The sequence below is a fragment of the Anguilla anguilla genome, chromosome 7, assembly GCF_013347855.1.
Source record: "Anguilla anguilla isolate fAngAng1 chromosome 7, fAngAng1.pri, whole genome shotgun sequence".
Classification (NCBI taxonomy): Eukaryota; Metazoa; Chordata; class Actinopteri; order Anguilliformes; family Anguillidae; genus Anguilla; species Anguilla anguilla.
This window is the reverse complement of record NC_049207.1, coordinates 49,503,815-49,520,548: the sequence shown is the minus strand read 5'-3', so window position 1 is coordinate 49,520,548 and position 16,734 is coordinate 49,503,815. Positions and strand designations below refer to the sequence as shown.

General features: G+C 44.8%; 1 protein-coding gene across 2 annotated transcripts in view; it reads right to left on the bottom strand.

The window, feature by feature from the left end:
- LOC118231985 (Kv channel-interacting protein 4-like) overlaps nt 1-16,734 on the bottom strand; it is a 159,576-nt gene that overhangs the window by 122,485 nt on the left and 20,357 nt on the right. The window contains exon 4 of one of the 2 annotated variants that reach the window (XM_035426466.1): nt 3,973-4,533. The exons of the other annotated variant lie outside the window; for it this stretch is intronic. Coding sequence (XP_035282357.1) covers nt 3,973-4,533 — 561 coding nt within the window. The remainder of the gene's footprint in view (nt 1-3,972; nt 4,534-16,734) is intronic. 2 annotated transcript variants of the gene reach the window in all.

Genomic DNA, 16,734 nt, shown 5'->3' with positions numbered 1-16,734 from the left:
GGCCCGCCGCTCGCAGCTGAAATACCAAGCGGTAAATTTGAATGGCGTTACCCAATTGAATTGAAAATTCAACCATTTTAATCAATTACTACTTTACTCAACGCATTGGCACAGCGTCAAGTTGGCTTTTCAGGCATAAATTTACGATGGATCGTGAAAATTCCATGGCCACCATCATCTATACATGCAGCATACATTAAACATCAGCTTAAATGAAAAGCCAGAGCCCCCGCCCCTTTCCGAACAGGTTTGTGCCTGTGGGTGCATAGGTCCACACGTGGTTGTCTTGGATGGGTGGGTTTTTGGGTAGGTGTGCATATTTGCATTGTTGTGTTTGTGTAATTTTGTTTTGCATTACTGTATTAAAAAAAAAAAATCAAAAGCAGAAAGTTGGATACAAGGGTGCAAGATGAAGAGTCTCCAGCTGAAGAGAGTTGGGGGAATGCAGGGGGAGGAGCCATTTTGGGTCGAACCCATCCTGCACCGTTACATCTCATATTTACTCAAGGCCTTCCCACCATAAACTGTTTGCTGATTTTCAACCATCGGCTGCACAGAGATTCATATAAACACTAATTTAGGTCAGCCAAGCAGAATGACACCTAGCAACTGTTATGAATTTTTTTGTATTTTATTTATTTATTTATATAAAGAGCACTAATGACTGAACTCATACCTGCCATTGAGTGTTAGAATATCGGCACTGCCTGCACGGGCTTGGTTTAGTAATACTGTCCCTCTTATTGTCATTTTAAACACGATTTTTCATTTGTAACTTGTCATTTTACAAATTTCTACATAAAAAACAAGTTATTTCAATGAAAACAATACATACTGGATTTAAAAATGCGAATCTTTCGGCATAAACATCAATATTTTATAAAAAGGGAAAAACGATTGCTATTCTTCGTGCATAGCAATGATATTTGCGTTTTGGAGCAAATTTGCATTGCACAGCCCCAGGAAAATCAACGTGAAAGCTGACGTGTTTGACGCGATTATAAAATCCGCAGAGAATGGTTTGATCAACACTCACGAGCGAGAGTGAATCCTTAAATCATTAATTGATGTGTCACGGACTGACAATGGATCATACGCAGCACCACTGACGGGTTTAATGTGTCCTGTAAAAATGACTGAGATATGAGAAGTCATATTAATAATTCAAATTCATGATCCAATAAAGCAGGTCCGTAAATGTCCCTCCTGACAAGAAACAAGACTCAACAGATGGTATGGAAAGGACCACTGCAAAAACCAGCAAAGTGGACCTTCTCCACTGCACTTTCTGGAGTCTTACCCTCACAGAAATTAATATCAAATGTGTACTGAAAAGACATTATCGATATATTGCAATGATATAAGCAAATATACATGGTAGCTGCTGTGTTAGATAGATTTTATATAGCAATACATTTTTTCCATCATATTTTAAAACCAACACTCGGCTGTGAAATATTAAGCATTATATTTTCCAAAGTCCACATATTTGCAGTACTGATGTATATTCAAGGTGAGCAAAGATGCGTATTTTACAGAGCAGTAGACTGATCCAGTATGCTGCTTTTAAACTGCACACCCCTGCAAGGTCAAATCAAGCCAAGGACTGGTTATTTACACCAAAGAGAGACAAACTCAGCATAATCTCCTTCCACAAAGAAAGGGGACACATACGATACCTAATAATGCTTTAAAAGCAGAAGCTGGGTCTCATTTTCCAGTCGCAGATGCAGAAAATGGAGGGGGGGGGGGGGGACTATAGGTCCAGTGAAAGTCCTTCATGACTGATGTTGAAGGATGTCTTCAACAGCGCAGGAACAAAACATCAGTGGGCCGATCAGTCAGGACATAGTAGTTACTGGGTAGAACCGAACAACAGAGAACACTTCTGAAAACCAATGCACCTTTTCAATAGCGAATAGGAGAATTTAAAACCACTCCACTTTCTCCAAAACTTTCCCCATCACAGTGAAAAAGCCTAAGAAATGCAGCTTTTATTGCTGTGCAGATTTACAGCTTGGCTTTAAATTACACACTTGCAACAACGAGCATTTCTTCATTGCTTAGGGACTTGTCCACACAGTGTATAATTCATATACAGAAAGACTGCAGGATCTTTGAAGCAAGACTCCGCACAAGCCATTTGACAGCAGTGTTTTACAAAATGCAATTACAGTACATGTTCAGGTCTTGTACAATCAAGCCAATCTATTAAAGAATATATATATCTTGATAGCAATGACAGGTAGTCTCATGAAACCAAAAGGGCAATGATTTGAAAACAATCATTGTTTTCCCTGCAGAGAGCACAACCCTCTGATTGGTGGAAAGTCAGTGATTGACAACTCATTGAAGCCCCACCCATTATGGAGTCCATGAAACCAGTCTCTCCCATCACTACCATTTAAATACATGTAGAAAAGACTCGTCATGCCTTCAGGATATGAAATACAGCAATTTAGTAGAATATGGGTCATTCCCTAGGGGAAAATATGATTATAGTTTCTTTGCAATAAGAGCATTACACAAGAATATGAGCAGGAATTCATCCATCAACGGGCCTGTACTTAATTCATCATGGCATCTTATACTCGAACCAATTTGCAACAGTTAATCCTCAATTCAATTATTTCATTATGTGCATTCCTGAAATAAACACTAAAAATTAATCAAATCCTGTGGATTCCTTGAGACTATTCTCTCTGTGTGCCTTGTTATCCTTGACATTAGTGAACCACACCGTAATTTAGCCTAATTTAATCCAACCTCGCCAAATCTAATCAAATATAATCCAATCTAATTTCACCTAAATTAATAATATTTCTCCATCTAATTTTGAGGGCACAAATGAAGTTAGGAAAAAAGGCAGCCGATTCTGGGGTTAGGTTGATCTCCAATACCATTTCACGTTAACATGAGGAGAAATATCAGACAGACAGAATGAGCATTTTATTTGTCAGAAGCGTAAGACCTATAACTTTCCATAGCAACAGAACAGAGCAATGACATTTCAAATCGTTGGAAATGTCAGAAATCAGAGTTACAGAAAAATGCATCATCAAGGTCAATTATGAAGCAGCACTATTTCTCGCCTCCAAGCCGTGCATTGTGCAGTGCTATTCACTGTAGGTCACCTGGTCAGACCCGACCAACCAAAAATAACCAACAGAAAACCATTCATCACACATCCATTACCTTCAGATATTTACTGGGTGGGCTAAATTAATGCAGCTTTCCATAAATCCTGCATAAAATGTGAGTTTTCCACAGCACTGCAGAGCTGTCGACCTTGATACCACGGTATTGGTTAACTGTCATGTACTAATGGTTCCAATAAAAATGATCAAAAGTAATGATCCACTGGAAATTAATGTTTTTATATTTGCAAATACTTCATTTGCTGCTTGATCCAGTTATGAGAATAGAATTTCACTTTAACAGCACTTTTCACAGTGATATTTTTATCCACTTTAACAACTGAATAAGCACAAATATCACAAGACACCTGTGCTAAGGTTTCCGTGAAAGCCTTCTATTATTAAGTTTCAAGTGCTCACACAGACACACACACACACAGACGCACGCACGCACGCCCTCAGACAAACACACATCTGTATCTTTGTCAAAGACACAAATGTTTACATAGCGGCCTCTAATGCGGAGCGTCACGGTGACTGAGTGGCTCCATCCACCAGCCCGGCAACGATTAGCCGCTTTTAACCTCGCGCTCACCCTCATCTGCGAGCGCAGGGCTATTTTTAAAACCGTTTCAACTCGGCAGGGAGCCCCGGCTCTCGAGGGACCGTCGAAAAAGGGGAGGGGAAGCTTAAGGAGACCCGGCGAAAAACGTCCCCTCTCCTCAAAGCGAGCCCCTCGGACGAGAAACAGACCCCCTCGGGGGGGGAAAAGGAGCGCTAAAGACACCAGCGTCCAGCTCCAGAGCTAAAGGGAGAACGGAGAGTCCAACTTTACCTGTGTTGAGGGTGCCCGTGACCAACCTGAAGAGGTACTGGGCGAATTTGAGAATCTCCCTCTTGCACCTCCTCCTGCAGCTGCTCATCTTGAGAAAGGGTGGCGTGGGGGGTCGTTTAATCCCCTCAGGATAAAAAAAGTAAAAATAAAAAAAGAAGAGAAGAAGTCTCTCTGAGAGAGAAGTTGAGCTCCACTTTCGGGAGAGAGCGGGGGTCCTGCGCTCAGCCCTCCGCGGGACCGCGGGACGGCGGGACGGCGGTGATGTCACGCGCGGTGGCGGGAGACTGCCGGCCGCAGCACGTGGAGCCGGAGCAGCGAGGTCATCGGCGCTTTGGGGAGACGCAGCTTTAACCTCGTTCTCCCAGCACGAAGCAGCGGCTCTCTCCCTCTCCCTTCTCCGTCTCTCTCTCTCTATCCCTTTTTCTCCCTCTCTCTCTCGGAGTTTCCCCCTCCGCTTTTCTCTGGTGCTCGGGGAGGTCCTACCCCGACGCGCGCAGCACCATCTGTGGACGCTGCAACCTCGCAGACCCATTGTCTTGGAGGCGGAGCCTGTTCCACCCACTGGAACGGAGGGGGAGAGAGCGAGCGAGCGAGCAAGGGAGAGGAGAGAGAGGAGAGAGAGAGAGAGAGAGAGAGAGGGAAAAAAGAGCAGTGCGCTTAGCATCTCCTCAGTGAATCAGCACTGAAGCAGCAGGTTACAGGGACGTCACATGACTGGTTACACTATATTAAAACCACAAGTGACTGGCACAAAGTGGAAGTGGTATCACTTTCAACTACAGCAGGGAGGGAAAGGAAGAGAGAGTGAGAGAAAGAAATAGAAAGAGAGAGAACGAGAGATAGAGAGAGAAACTAATTGACTACACTTCCCTTCATTAGCCATAAGAAAAAAAAAATCCACAAATCACCAATATCAACACCCCAAAAACAAAAACCCAAAAACACACAAAAGGAAACAAACGTAAAAAAATGTTCATATAATTCTTAGAAAGACAGAAAGAAAGAGCATAACAGAGGTAACGGAAGGGAAAGCAGGGATTGGAAGGATGGACAGAAGGACTGGAGGGGAAGAAGTCAAGTTGCCGAGGTTGGAGCTCCGAGCTTGAAAAATTGCAGTAATGAAAGCGAAGTGGCCGAGGTCAGCCCCAGTAATGACTGGCGGGGCCGTACACATAATATTGCACCTGAAAATAGCGCCCGTGCCGGAGAACGACACGACCCGTGAAGTACGTCATCTTACCGCTAATTACCTCCACCTCGATTACAGTCATCTGTCAATGACAAGGCCCACTGTTAAAGAGGCAGCCATTAAACACAATTACGGCAACACTTCAGATCATTCCAGACCCCAGCTTTTTAAAAGCCCTACTGTATATACACACCTCTCCGTGCGATTGTGTCAGCGTTCGGCGCTCTTAATAAACATTATTCGCAGTGTATGCTGGAAGACGCAATTCGGCTAAACGAAACCGGTTGGTTTAAATCCATTTTGAAACCATATTCAACATTCGATAAATCACTTGAGTCTGATGACACCATTTTGGTAATTGCTCTCAGAAAGGAGAGCTTGTTTTCACATATCACAAAGACTTTCTACATTCTAGCAAGTTGTACACTGGAAAATTAGGAATTGACTTGAACAGAGAATAGTATCCAAGACCAGGAGTTGTATAAACACAAAAAAGTATTTTGCATGACCGAGGGAAAAATGTTGTCAGAGCTCGAGGCTCAGATAAGAAAGTTAAGCTCATTTTTCATTTAATAATCAGTCGCAAAAAGAAGTGCAGCTTGACTTTTAAACAATTCAGGCTTTTCCCAATTAAGTGGTCGAATAACAGTATTATTCATCATCTCTTTCAGCCATATCCACACACAAATAACTGCTTTCCATTTTGCCATTTCCCCCCTTTATGTGGATATTATTAACAGCTAGTTTTATCACGCAGTGAAAAGATACTACTTGCATATCAACAAAAAGCAAACGGTGCACTTGCAGTGGAGTTGGAAAATTCGTCCACATAAAACTCCATTTTTTTCCCACAGGACTCAGGAAGGGGAGCATGATCAGAGACAGGAAGCAATCCTACACCCCTCTTTAGACCCTTACGCATCCATATCCTCTCCATCTGAACCACATAAAACTACTGACGCAGAGACACATGGATTGTCGTACAACCCTGTTCAGAACTCCCCCAAACAGATATGCCCTTTCAAATAAAACTACTGCAGTGGCATCACCTTCGAAGAACTCGTTTTCTCAGAATGAATGTCCAGATGTAATGAGAATGATATGAAAGTGATTCACTTATAAACAGCCAATAACCGAGGGGGGGGGTGGGGGGGTGGGGTGGAGGGGGTGAGAGAACAGACCGCATCTGTCGCTGTTTATCCACAACATTAGGGGCCTCTAGACTTCAGCAAGCAGAACATTTTCCAAATCACTGAGAGCGGGGCAAAAGTAGCCTCCACCGAATTGACGGTGGGTCATTTGCGTTACCATGGGAACAGCAGGGCTTGACAAGCTTGTCAATATGTCCCGACTCAATATTCCAGGATTCTAATCTGCTGGCCCAGAGGCCGGCAGCTGTGTGATGTCATCTTCCCTCCTCGGCTTACCCTGTTCATAAACTACGCTGTTCTACACACCACGGCAAATATGTATTAAATACGTGCGGGGACCTCAATGCTCATCAGGTCAGTAGTAGTCAGTATCGGGGTGAGCGATGCTTTGAATGTTTGGTAGAGTGAAGACTCAGTGGGGTGTTGTCAAAACCTAATGAAACGCACGGTGATTTAATGCAAGGTGGCTGCAAAAATAAATAAATATAAATTTAGAAAAACTTGCCCTGCCACACAATTTAAATGCATCTATCTCCAAGGGTGATGGGGTAGAGGAGAGATGGTCACTACCACTTTTGCCCTCCGCCTAATAGGTATGCACACCTGAGGTTAACTGATGAATTAGCCCAGGTATCGTACGTTGCATTCCCCAGTCCAGCCTCTTGCCATAACAATGAGGCGAGTGCATTTGAGCATCCCACACCACAGGAGCACCCACAGCCAGCCAATCGCATTCTGTTCACGAGTAGCCATTTTGGCTCTCGGCCGGCCCACAGCGCAGAGGTGCAAGGTCTTCGTTTCGCAGTGTCCTTGAGCTTCCTGGCGTGCCTGACCTCCGAGAGGAAACCAGAGCCCACGGGCCAGAGACCGGGTCTGTTACTGAAATATTTAAACCTCCGCAGTGGCGTCCAGGATGGACTCTCAGCCAATAGGATGCTAACGATGCCCCGCTCTACTGTACAAATACTGCAGCAGGACTGAAATATCCCTCCACTGAAAAGAGTCAGTACTTTGGTCCTTATCCTAGATGATAATAATAATCACCATCAATTTATACATTACCTTCCAATGTCTTCACCGCTCAAGGTGCACAGTGAGGATTAAAAAACTTATATAACTTAAATAACCCATAATCGCTAAAAGGGAAAAGAATAAAGAAAGATTTGATATAAAAACAAGTGTAATTTTTAGTTGCTGGACACCTGGGAGGATGTAAGCCCATTCCAGCCTTGATAACCAGCTCATATTTAACAGAGATCAGTCACCTGATTATTCAGCTCAAAGGCATGCATATTTTCCCAAATCTGTCCATAGTCCATACCCTATAAGTACGGCCAAGGACCCTCTTACAGTATGTTCAAAGACCCCCCAGGGGTCTGTGGAATCACAGTTGAAAACCCAGGACCCATACCAAAGAGAATGTGTCACTTCACCTTTTTATATAGTAACTGATTACTTAATTTGGTCGCAAAGCACAATGTGTCCAGTACTTAGCCTCAGAGTATTAATAGTTAAAACAATGACAACCGGAAAGCAATATATAAACTTAAAAGCAACTTAGACTTACCCAGTAATTCAAGCTCCTCACATTTTTGCTGATGTACTCTGTCAGCACCCCCGTTTTGGTTGACACTGCTGACTTCTCATCTATACACCCCCCCTCCCCCATCTCACCCCACCCCACCCCAGACCAGCCCCCACACAGGGCAGAGGTTTACTTTTCAATTTCCTAATGTCAGCCCGAGCCTTCAGAATCAATGTATAACATCTTCGGAGTGCTCGTGTCCCAGGATTTGAACTGGCCAATCAAAAGCACATATCCTTTTTTTTTTTTGCTGGGTATATTTACTTGCATATACGCAATTTAAATGCAGAAGAGAAAATGGGGACAGAATCATTTCAGTTCCATACTAACCTGTTGGCTGTCGAGTAAAACGGATTTCATGACATGTGTAGACTGTAAAAATCAATCCTGGTACTTAAGCCCTTTTCTGACCGCAGTAATGACGCGGACGGGATTTCACAACGGAATGATTCTGAGATAATAGATACCAACTTCAGAGAAATGTTTTCCCTCTCTGAACTAGGCATCTGGGCCGCGTGCCCAGAAACACACTGAAACGCTCAATTCAATTTTCCTCTGAAACAGTCTGGGAACGATCCCATAAATAACAACAACCCCGTGGATTTTTACTCCTAGGCCAAGGCATACAAATGGTACATATGAATACAGAGTGGTGATTCTCTAACGCTTCCTGTCAGAGAACAAAGCCTCCTTCCCACACATGAAGACTAAATCATTCAGTTACAGTAATGCGCTCGCCGCTAGCGCAAACTAGGCCCTTTAGCCTAGCCATTGAGCATGAGCTATGGGATTAGCCGACTGTAACTGGAGCCTTCAGTGGCAGCACACAATTGACCGTTTGCAGAGTTATGATTGACACTGCAGTCCACCAATCCCTGCTTAGAAACGGTTGTCATGACTTCTTTATTCTGCCAGAGCTTCCCTGCTGATTCCCACTAGGTCCTTGCCAATTCCGGCTAGCTTCCTGCTGGTACCCGCGAGCACCTACCTAATTCGGGCTAGCTAACCGCTAATCCCCGCTAGCACCTAGCTAATTCCTGCTAGATCCCTGCAAATACCCACTAGCAGCTAGCTAATTCCCACTAGTTCCTTCCTAATCCCCGTAAGCACCCAGACAAGTCTCAGTTAGCTCCCTGCTAAATCCCGCCAGCTCTCACACACATGCTACAGCCTTACACAGGCGCTGGTGGTAGAGGAGACCCAAGAAGAACAACTCCAGACTGCAATTTCAGGAGAAAATCAAATGGGAAATAATTTTCACAAATAAGGCGGCTGAATTTTTTTTTTCCCATTTTGCTGAAGAGAAGCAACAATTTTCTGCTTGACAATGGCAGTGACGTACGTATACCATTATTTGACTACCATGTCAAAATAAATGTGAATACTGCGGTTTAAATGTGCATATTGTGCAAATAACTTGCCGTTTAAGACATTTGCTTGCATTTAGCGTTTGCCCATCAAAAAAGAGAGAGATATAAAGTGAAATATAAAGCTGTCAGCATTTTGCCGCCCATCCGCTCAATGACAGGACAGAAAAATGAAAGGCTATTGATTCTCGCAGCCTGTCAGTCACCACGGCTGTAATGAAGTTTTAGTTTAGGGAGTGCCAGAACGAGCACTCCGCTTAAAAGGCTGAACTTAAGCCCTGAACTGCAGCCAAAAGCAAGGCTCTCTTGGTAGCGCTCGCTAGCAGTTCATTTCGGGACCGAGCACCGGGCTGAGAAAACAGATTTTTAATCTACAGTCCAGGGCGCACTGGCTGAGTGCAAGAATGTTTCCCTAAATAATTTACTGTTGTTGCTCCTGTTTTATGGTCCTCGTCAGGCTGCATGGAGGGGAGCTTAGACCACACCGAATGCTGGGTATTGCTGATGTAGGGTAACAAATATTGGAAAACACTGATTAAAATATAGACCCCCCCCCACCCACCCACCCACCCCGAAATCATTCATTGTAATTTACAATGAGAAAGTAATAATCGCAGCAGGCCACAATAGGTTTGGGAATAAATAACTGGACATTATAGACTTAATTGGCTTAGAAAACAACAGCTGAAATTGCTCATCAGAAGATAAAAGCAATTCTCTGTTGGATCCATCAAAAAGGATTAAATCAATTCTGGCTGAGGATTCAGACCAGTGGAGCTGGCTCTCCTGGACAGGAACTATTCCACGGGCTATTAAACAGCTCGATAAAACCCGGAGATACTGGCTTTTTGCCTTTAGAGTCACAGGTCCAGTTAGAATTAGCTATTACACCCCAATCAAAAGCATTCATCATCGAGCAGTTTGTCGGCTAAAAATTCAGGCTTTCCAGACAGCACCAGCCCCATTAAGAATGTACTGTATCTCTAACCCAGGAATCTGAGATTCCAGTCCGGGAGAACCACAGTGTCCGCTGGCTTTTGGTGCATTTCAGTTCCCAAGGGCTTAATTTAAGTTGCTCAGTTGACATGCTCCCATCTCCAAGGACTAAACTGCCTACTGATTGAGAGGAAACCACAAAAACCTGGCGACACTGCAACCATCCGTGAGCGGAGTTTGAGATCCCTGTTCTAAGCAAACATGAAAAGTAAAATGAAAAACCTGGAGAGTCTGTCCAAGCATATCAACAGACCAAGCTTGCTAGGGGGGCACAAGTCCCAGTGGGTTGCCATGAAAGAAGAGAAACCCCCTGCATAGGGGAAACATGCATGTTATTGATTCTTCTTTAATTAAACCTGCAGAACACAAGAGCTAGTATTTCCTGGACTGAAAATGGGGTCGCAAGAGCCAAAATATTTCACAAAGAGAGCAAGTCCTTCTGGGAATAGATTTGGAACGAGCTTCTGTACGATTCTGTGGAAGGCAGTTACCCTTTGATAGCATAATTAATAGGCGGGCTGTCGGGCAGGTTACATTCTTCCAATCTGACAAGAACATGAACCACTTCCTGTTTGTTTCCTGTGTTGCATCTTGTCCTGACATATCCCTGACTGAAGTTCAGTAGACTGTGTGCATCATGAAACCAAAATGCATGGTTCTTTTTCCTTCTTCCCTCCTTCAAATTTCTTTTATCAAGCATTTGGGCAGGAAGGCGAAGTACACAGCCCACAGTGCATTGCAGCATTGCACAACAAACGCCAGTGACACGTGGGCCGTTATTTCAGAAACATGATTTGTGCAGATTTGGCAGCATTTAAATTAAAAACAAAAAACAAAACATTGTTTCAATTCATTTAGGGAAAAAATAAATATGTAGGCCACTGTGTGTGTGTGTGTAAAACCAAAAACACTATCCATTTTATAAAAATGCCTGCATGGTTCATGTGATTAGAGGAACAGATCCAATAAAGGCTCAATTTCAAGCTCTTCTGGTTCTTATTGCATAAAAAAAGCTTTTATGTTACATTTCCAGAAATCTTACCCTGTTGGAATCCTCCATTTCATTTAATCTTAACTGCAACATCGCTATCAGCAACACATTTCACTGGTTCAACCCCCCAAAATACAGCCCTAAAAGAAACAAAATAAACCTCAAATAAGATCAAATGGACTGAACACAAAAACCATTTACAAATTATAATAAGCCAATTATCATTTTTGCACATTTTTTTCCGCTCAGTAGACCTTTTATTTCACTTCATTAATGTCCTTGAAGTATTTGCTTGCGCTTGTAGTTTAAAATCTGCTCTGGAACTGCATTAAATGCTGCCAAAAGGGGCTATAGGAGAAGATCACACCCCGTTTAGGATCATAGAGAAGGGGCATAAAATTCCTAACAAAATCAAGCCTGCAATATGCTGCTCACAATCTTTCCTGTGGTCTCAAGTGATCTGGGGGGAAAAAGGTTTTCTAATAACCTCCAAAGTGATTTTTGTCCAGGAAGAGGCATGGGGACCGCTTGGTTGGGGGCAGGCGGGGGCTACTGTTTGTGTGTGTGTGTGTGGAAGGGGGGAGGTGGGGGGGCAATTGTTTTGTAAAAAACCCATCATCTGACCTGGAAGAAACGCAGCAGAAGCCGATATTCGGGGAGGGGAGGGGAGGGGTGGGGGGCGATCGTCAGGGCAGTGGTCACCGCCCCCGGCGCATACCTCCCGTAAAACCAGTGCGTTTGCGCCGCGGGGTCTTCAGTTCCGTCCCCCTGCTGGGTTAACGGGGTCCTCCTCATAAAGACACGCCGTTTAAACCCAATAAGGGCCCCCGTCAAAGCCCCCGCCGCGGCCACGCTACTGCGGCAAGGGGGGGGGGGGGGGGCAATCCATCACCTTCAGTCAATGGAGTCGTTCGGTAAAGGGCATTATAACCCGGGCCTCTCTCAGGATCATAACTAACAGCTCCCTCAGCTCACTCCTGCTGGCGCTCATAAAAGGACCAGGACATCGAAAACGTATCAAAGCCCCCCCCCTCCCCCCCTCCCCCCCGGAAGCGCTGACACAGGACGGGCAGGTGATGCAGTCTTAAGAGCAGCTGGTTTTTACCGTAAGGTTTGGGATGGCAACAGCATGTAAATCACCTGGAGGGGGGCAAAGGCAGGTACTGCTGGAGGAGTGACCCGATGTCCTCGAGACATATTAACCTACTGTGACGTCAGCGTGCTAATGTCATTTCCTCTTCCCTTCAGGCTGTGTGTGTGTGCATGCGTGTCTGTGTCTGTGTCTGGTGTCCATGTGTGTGTGCATGCGTGCATGGTGTGTGTGGCATGTGCGTGTGTGCATGGTGTGTGTGTGTATGTGTGTGTGCATGTACATGGTGTGTGTGCGTGTGCATATATGCGTGTATGTGCATGTGTACATGGTGTTTGTGCATGTGCGCACGTGTGTGTGTGTGTGTGTGCGCATGTGGGTATTATTGAGTGCCTGTGTGAGCATGTGTGTGTGTGCATGGTGTGTGCATATATGCGTGTATGTGCATGTATACGTGTACATGGTGTGTTTGTGCATGCGCGTGTGTGTGTGCATGTGGGTATTATTGAGTGCCTGTGTGAGCATGTGTGTGTGTGTGCATGGTGTGTGTGTGCTCGTGTGCATGTGCGTGTGTAACACATGGTACTTCTCTCCCCGGTGATTTATAGCTTTAATGTTCACACGCTCTGGCAGGCCAGCAGACTGGGCTCCACACTGTACAGGTTTATGAGATTAAACATTGATGAGGACCCTTCTGGAGACCTGCAGCCCGTTTCCAGGGTCTCTATTCACACACAACAGCACACCGATTTTTCTGGGGGATGTTTTGGTTCTGGATTAAGCACATCTCCTTACTAAAACTGAAATGCTAGAGACACGTTTGAATTTTGCAGCCATTGCTGTAATTAACGCGCTCAAACAAATGCATCTAATTGATTTATTTTATGTTTTTCCCCCCCATTTTTCCTCCCGAATTTGGAGCGCTCCACTGTGCGTCCGTCTGTCTCTGTGCCCATTGCCACAACCTCTAGCATTAGCCTTCAATGTCCAGTTCCACCACCTGGTGTCACGCTACAGATTTAATTCACCAGAAATGCTCTCGTCCTCACTCATTACAGTTAGGCCATTACACTTCATTCTCTTGGGTCGGTCGTTTCTTTATGCGGTTCGCATCAACTGTGGGAAAATGACCACGTCCGTGCCATCAGGTTTTCATTTCCCAAATCTCATCAACTGCTCATTTCACGAAATCCCAAAAATTAATGTCGGACAGCATAATATCTGGTGAGAACACTTAATCCTCAGAGGCAGACTTTGCATTTGATTCCAAGGCTACTGTACAGGGATCGTGACCCCACCCAGCATGAAAATCACTCATTAGGAAAGAACAGCGGAGTGCCTTCAGGTTGTGATATCAAACAGAATGGATTTTCTCCTGCCAGGGATTTAACGGATCTGCTTATCGCGGTTCAACTTTAATACCCTGACTTTGCATTATCTTCAGCTCACCAAATTGGCGAGGGGGTGGGGGGGGGGGGAGGTGGGCAACTTGAAAGAGGCACAGCTCACTTTCTCCGTAGGGGAAACTTTCATCGGTAATTGAAGACCCACTGCTTTGCCAATCCTTGAACTTTTGTCCTTTAGACAAAAACTGTGGAGGAGAACAAGGCTGGAATTCCATGGTCACTGACGTAAACCTTGTTAATTATCAGTTCTATGGAAAGGAGGGGAGGGCATCCTTCACCCGGTGAATTATCACCACAATCCCCGGTACTGGCATATATGGGCTTGGCGCTCCAGTTGTTTGGTGCACTGTGAAGGTTATCAGCAGGAAGGGAAGCCAAACAGAACCTTTATGTCCAAATAAACTCAGCGGTACAGTCACATCAAAAAGGGACGGCAAATCTTACAAAGTACTGCAGCCTGTGGTTCTGTGTACCGCAAGGCAAAAAGTAAACTTTGTATGTTCCAGTAATTAGGCCACAAGGGAGCAACAGACAGGTGCGTCATCTTTGTTTCAGCACGTAAGCCGGAACAGCAGCATCCCCGCTACGAGAGATCAGTTCTGTTCTTCCGGTGCACCGCAGTGCACATCGATTGCTCCTTGTAACCTCTCCAATCCCCAGGCATCAATAACACACATCCCGATTCATCCGATGTCCAGGAATGAACGGTCACGTACACTCAAACCACAAAAGATTTTTTTTCAGGTTCCTGTCAGCAGAACATGAAGACTTCAGTGTACAGCACAGTACAGACCAATATGCACCGCTACATGCAATATGCATCCCCACCTGCAATGCACCCAGCCAAAAGCACGTGCAATCAAAAAAGCCGCAACATTGATCATGTTGTGGTGCACTTTAAAATAAATCCTGGATTATTTGGAAGCTACTGATGTGGTGTGCACACCATTGCCTTTATCACAGCTGTAGCAGATTGCAAATTAATCTGATGTCCAGGATCAAATGATGAAGCTCTTCTAAATTATTTTTGAAATATATTTCAAGGTGAAATCCATCAGCAGAACAAGGGGAAATATGTGGAAGTTAAGCACTGACGTCAGTTGTCAATGCATGGAACGGCTTCCCAGATCCTGAAGAACAGGCGAAAACCCCTTCGAGGCCTCATGTCCAGGCCCAATACAGCGCTGGACACTTTCCAGAAAGCAAGTACATAACAAGCTTAGATGAGCTAAAAGGCCTGCCCTGCTCATCATGCATTATGTTTTAGATGGGCTGAATGACCCATACTTGTCATTATGCATTATGTTCCAGATAGGATGAATGGGCTGTTCTCCTTATTAGGTATTCCTGTGTTCTTATCACCAAGCACCAATTTACCCCCTAAGCTGTCCGCACGTAACATTAATCCGCACGTGCGTTCATAAAATGCATGGTGAAGAATAAAGGGGACAGCCAATTCCTTAACTCTTTAAGGTGTAATATCACAAACGTACGATTAGAACATTCTTAACTGCCCATTCTAATGCTGATGTCACAATCACTACTATTCAAAGGGTTAAGAGGTCCATTTACATGCATATTCTTCCCTCTGCTAAACCCACAAGTGATCTTTCAGCAGCAAAGGAACTCAGAATCAACCCTTCAGACAAACACAGCACCCATCAGTGTATAATCTCCAAAGGTATGCAGTAGTTACTCTAGAGGGAAAGGCTGAGATGAAAGGATATTTAAGCTTCGGCACAAAGACGGTAGGCTTTTCCCTGGTCAGCAACATTAGACTGTGCAATTACAGAAGCTAATGAAAGGCATATGCCAATACAACTGATGCACAACATAGATTTGGTTGGTGCGGGCAAGCTACCTGGCCAGGGTACTGCCAGAGCCGTCTCAGAAGCAATACCTGAGCTTCAGCAGCTGCTCAAAGAACTGTCCGTGCGACTGACTCTGCAGAAAGCAAAGGAAGGAAGGCCTGAGGAAATTTAATTAGCGATTCCAGAAAACTCGGACTGAAATTTCTTTTTTGAGTTGCAAGGTCAAATAGATAGTCCTCGGGTCTTCAAGTTTGAGAAGGGCAAAAAAAATCAAATGGTTGCTTAAACCTCTAATATTTTGTACACATGTAACAACTTCATCCGTGATTTAGCTCCAGGAGGGAACTGCGGAGAGTTTGCTGGGGCTGGTGGAATTCGGCAAATGCCTGCTGATACTGCCTCGCCTCAAAATCATAAACCTTGAAGCGCCAATTTCTACATGGGACAATAACTACACCAGGGAGCTGCAAATGGGCATCAAATCTGAATCAAACTTGATCTCTTGCCACAACACAATTCCTTGAACTTTTGTCCCCCCAACTTTCTTATGCATAATGCATAAGAAAGAGCTTGGATTTCCATTCGTAAGAAGAACCCAGGTATTATAAAGAAATCCTATCCATAGTTGTTCACTGTTGAAGACCTGGCACCCAAAGCAATTACTAGAAATTACCTGCATGACGGCTGGCGTATCAGAGTCCACAGTGGAATCCAACAGTATCAGAAGATCAGAAACCAACGCACACCACAGAGGTAAGGGTCTGCAAGGGGAACCCGCAGGAAATTTGATTTCACAGGGGAGCAGGCGAGACGAAAGTTACCCTCTGGAGCCGAATTCTAGACCCGTGGGCTGGGAGAGGAGCCCACAGAGGCAGGACGTCCGAGATTAAGACGCAGGCACCAGCCCAGGCCGCGTCAGGGGAGTCTGATAAATGAGCTGGGGTGGGGCCACAGAGAGTCCCGCTCAAATAATGAAGACCCCGAGGTCCGGGAGAATGACAACTACCCCAAATCTGTCAGTGCTCTTAACGGGGGGGAGGGAGGGGAGAGGAGGGGCTACAGGAGAGATTCGGTCTGTGAGGCGTCTGCAGTAACGTGCCTCTGCTGAAGCTGGGAGCGTTGATCTCTCCCCGGGAACGACCCGCGGTCAGAGAGGGACGTAAATACAGCCTCATT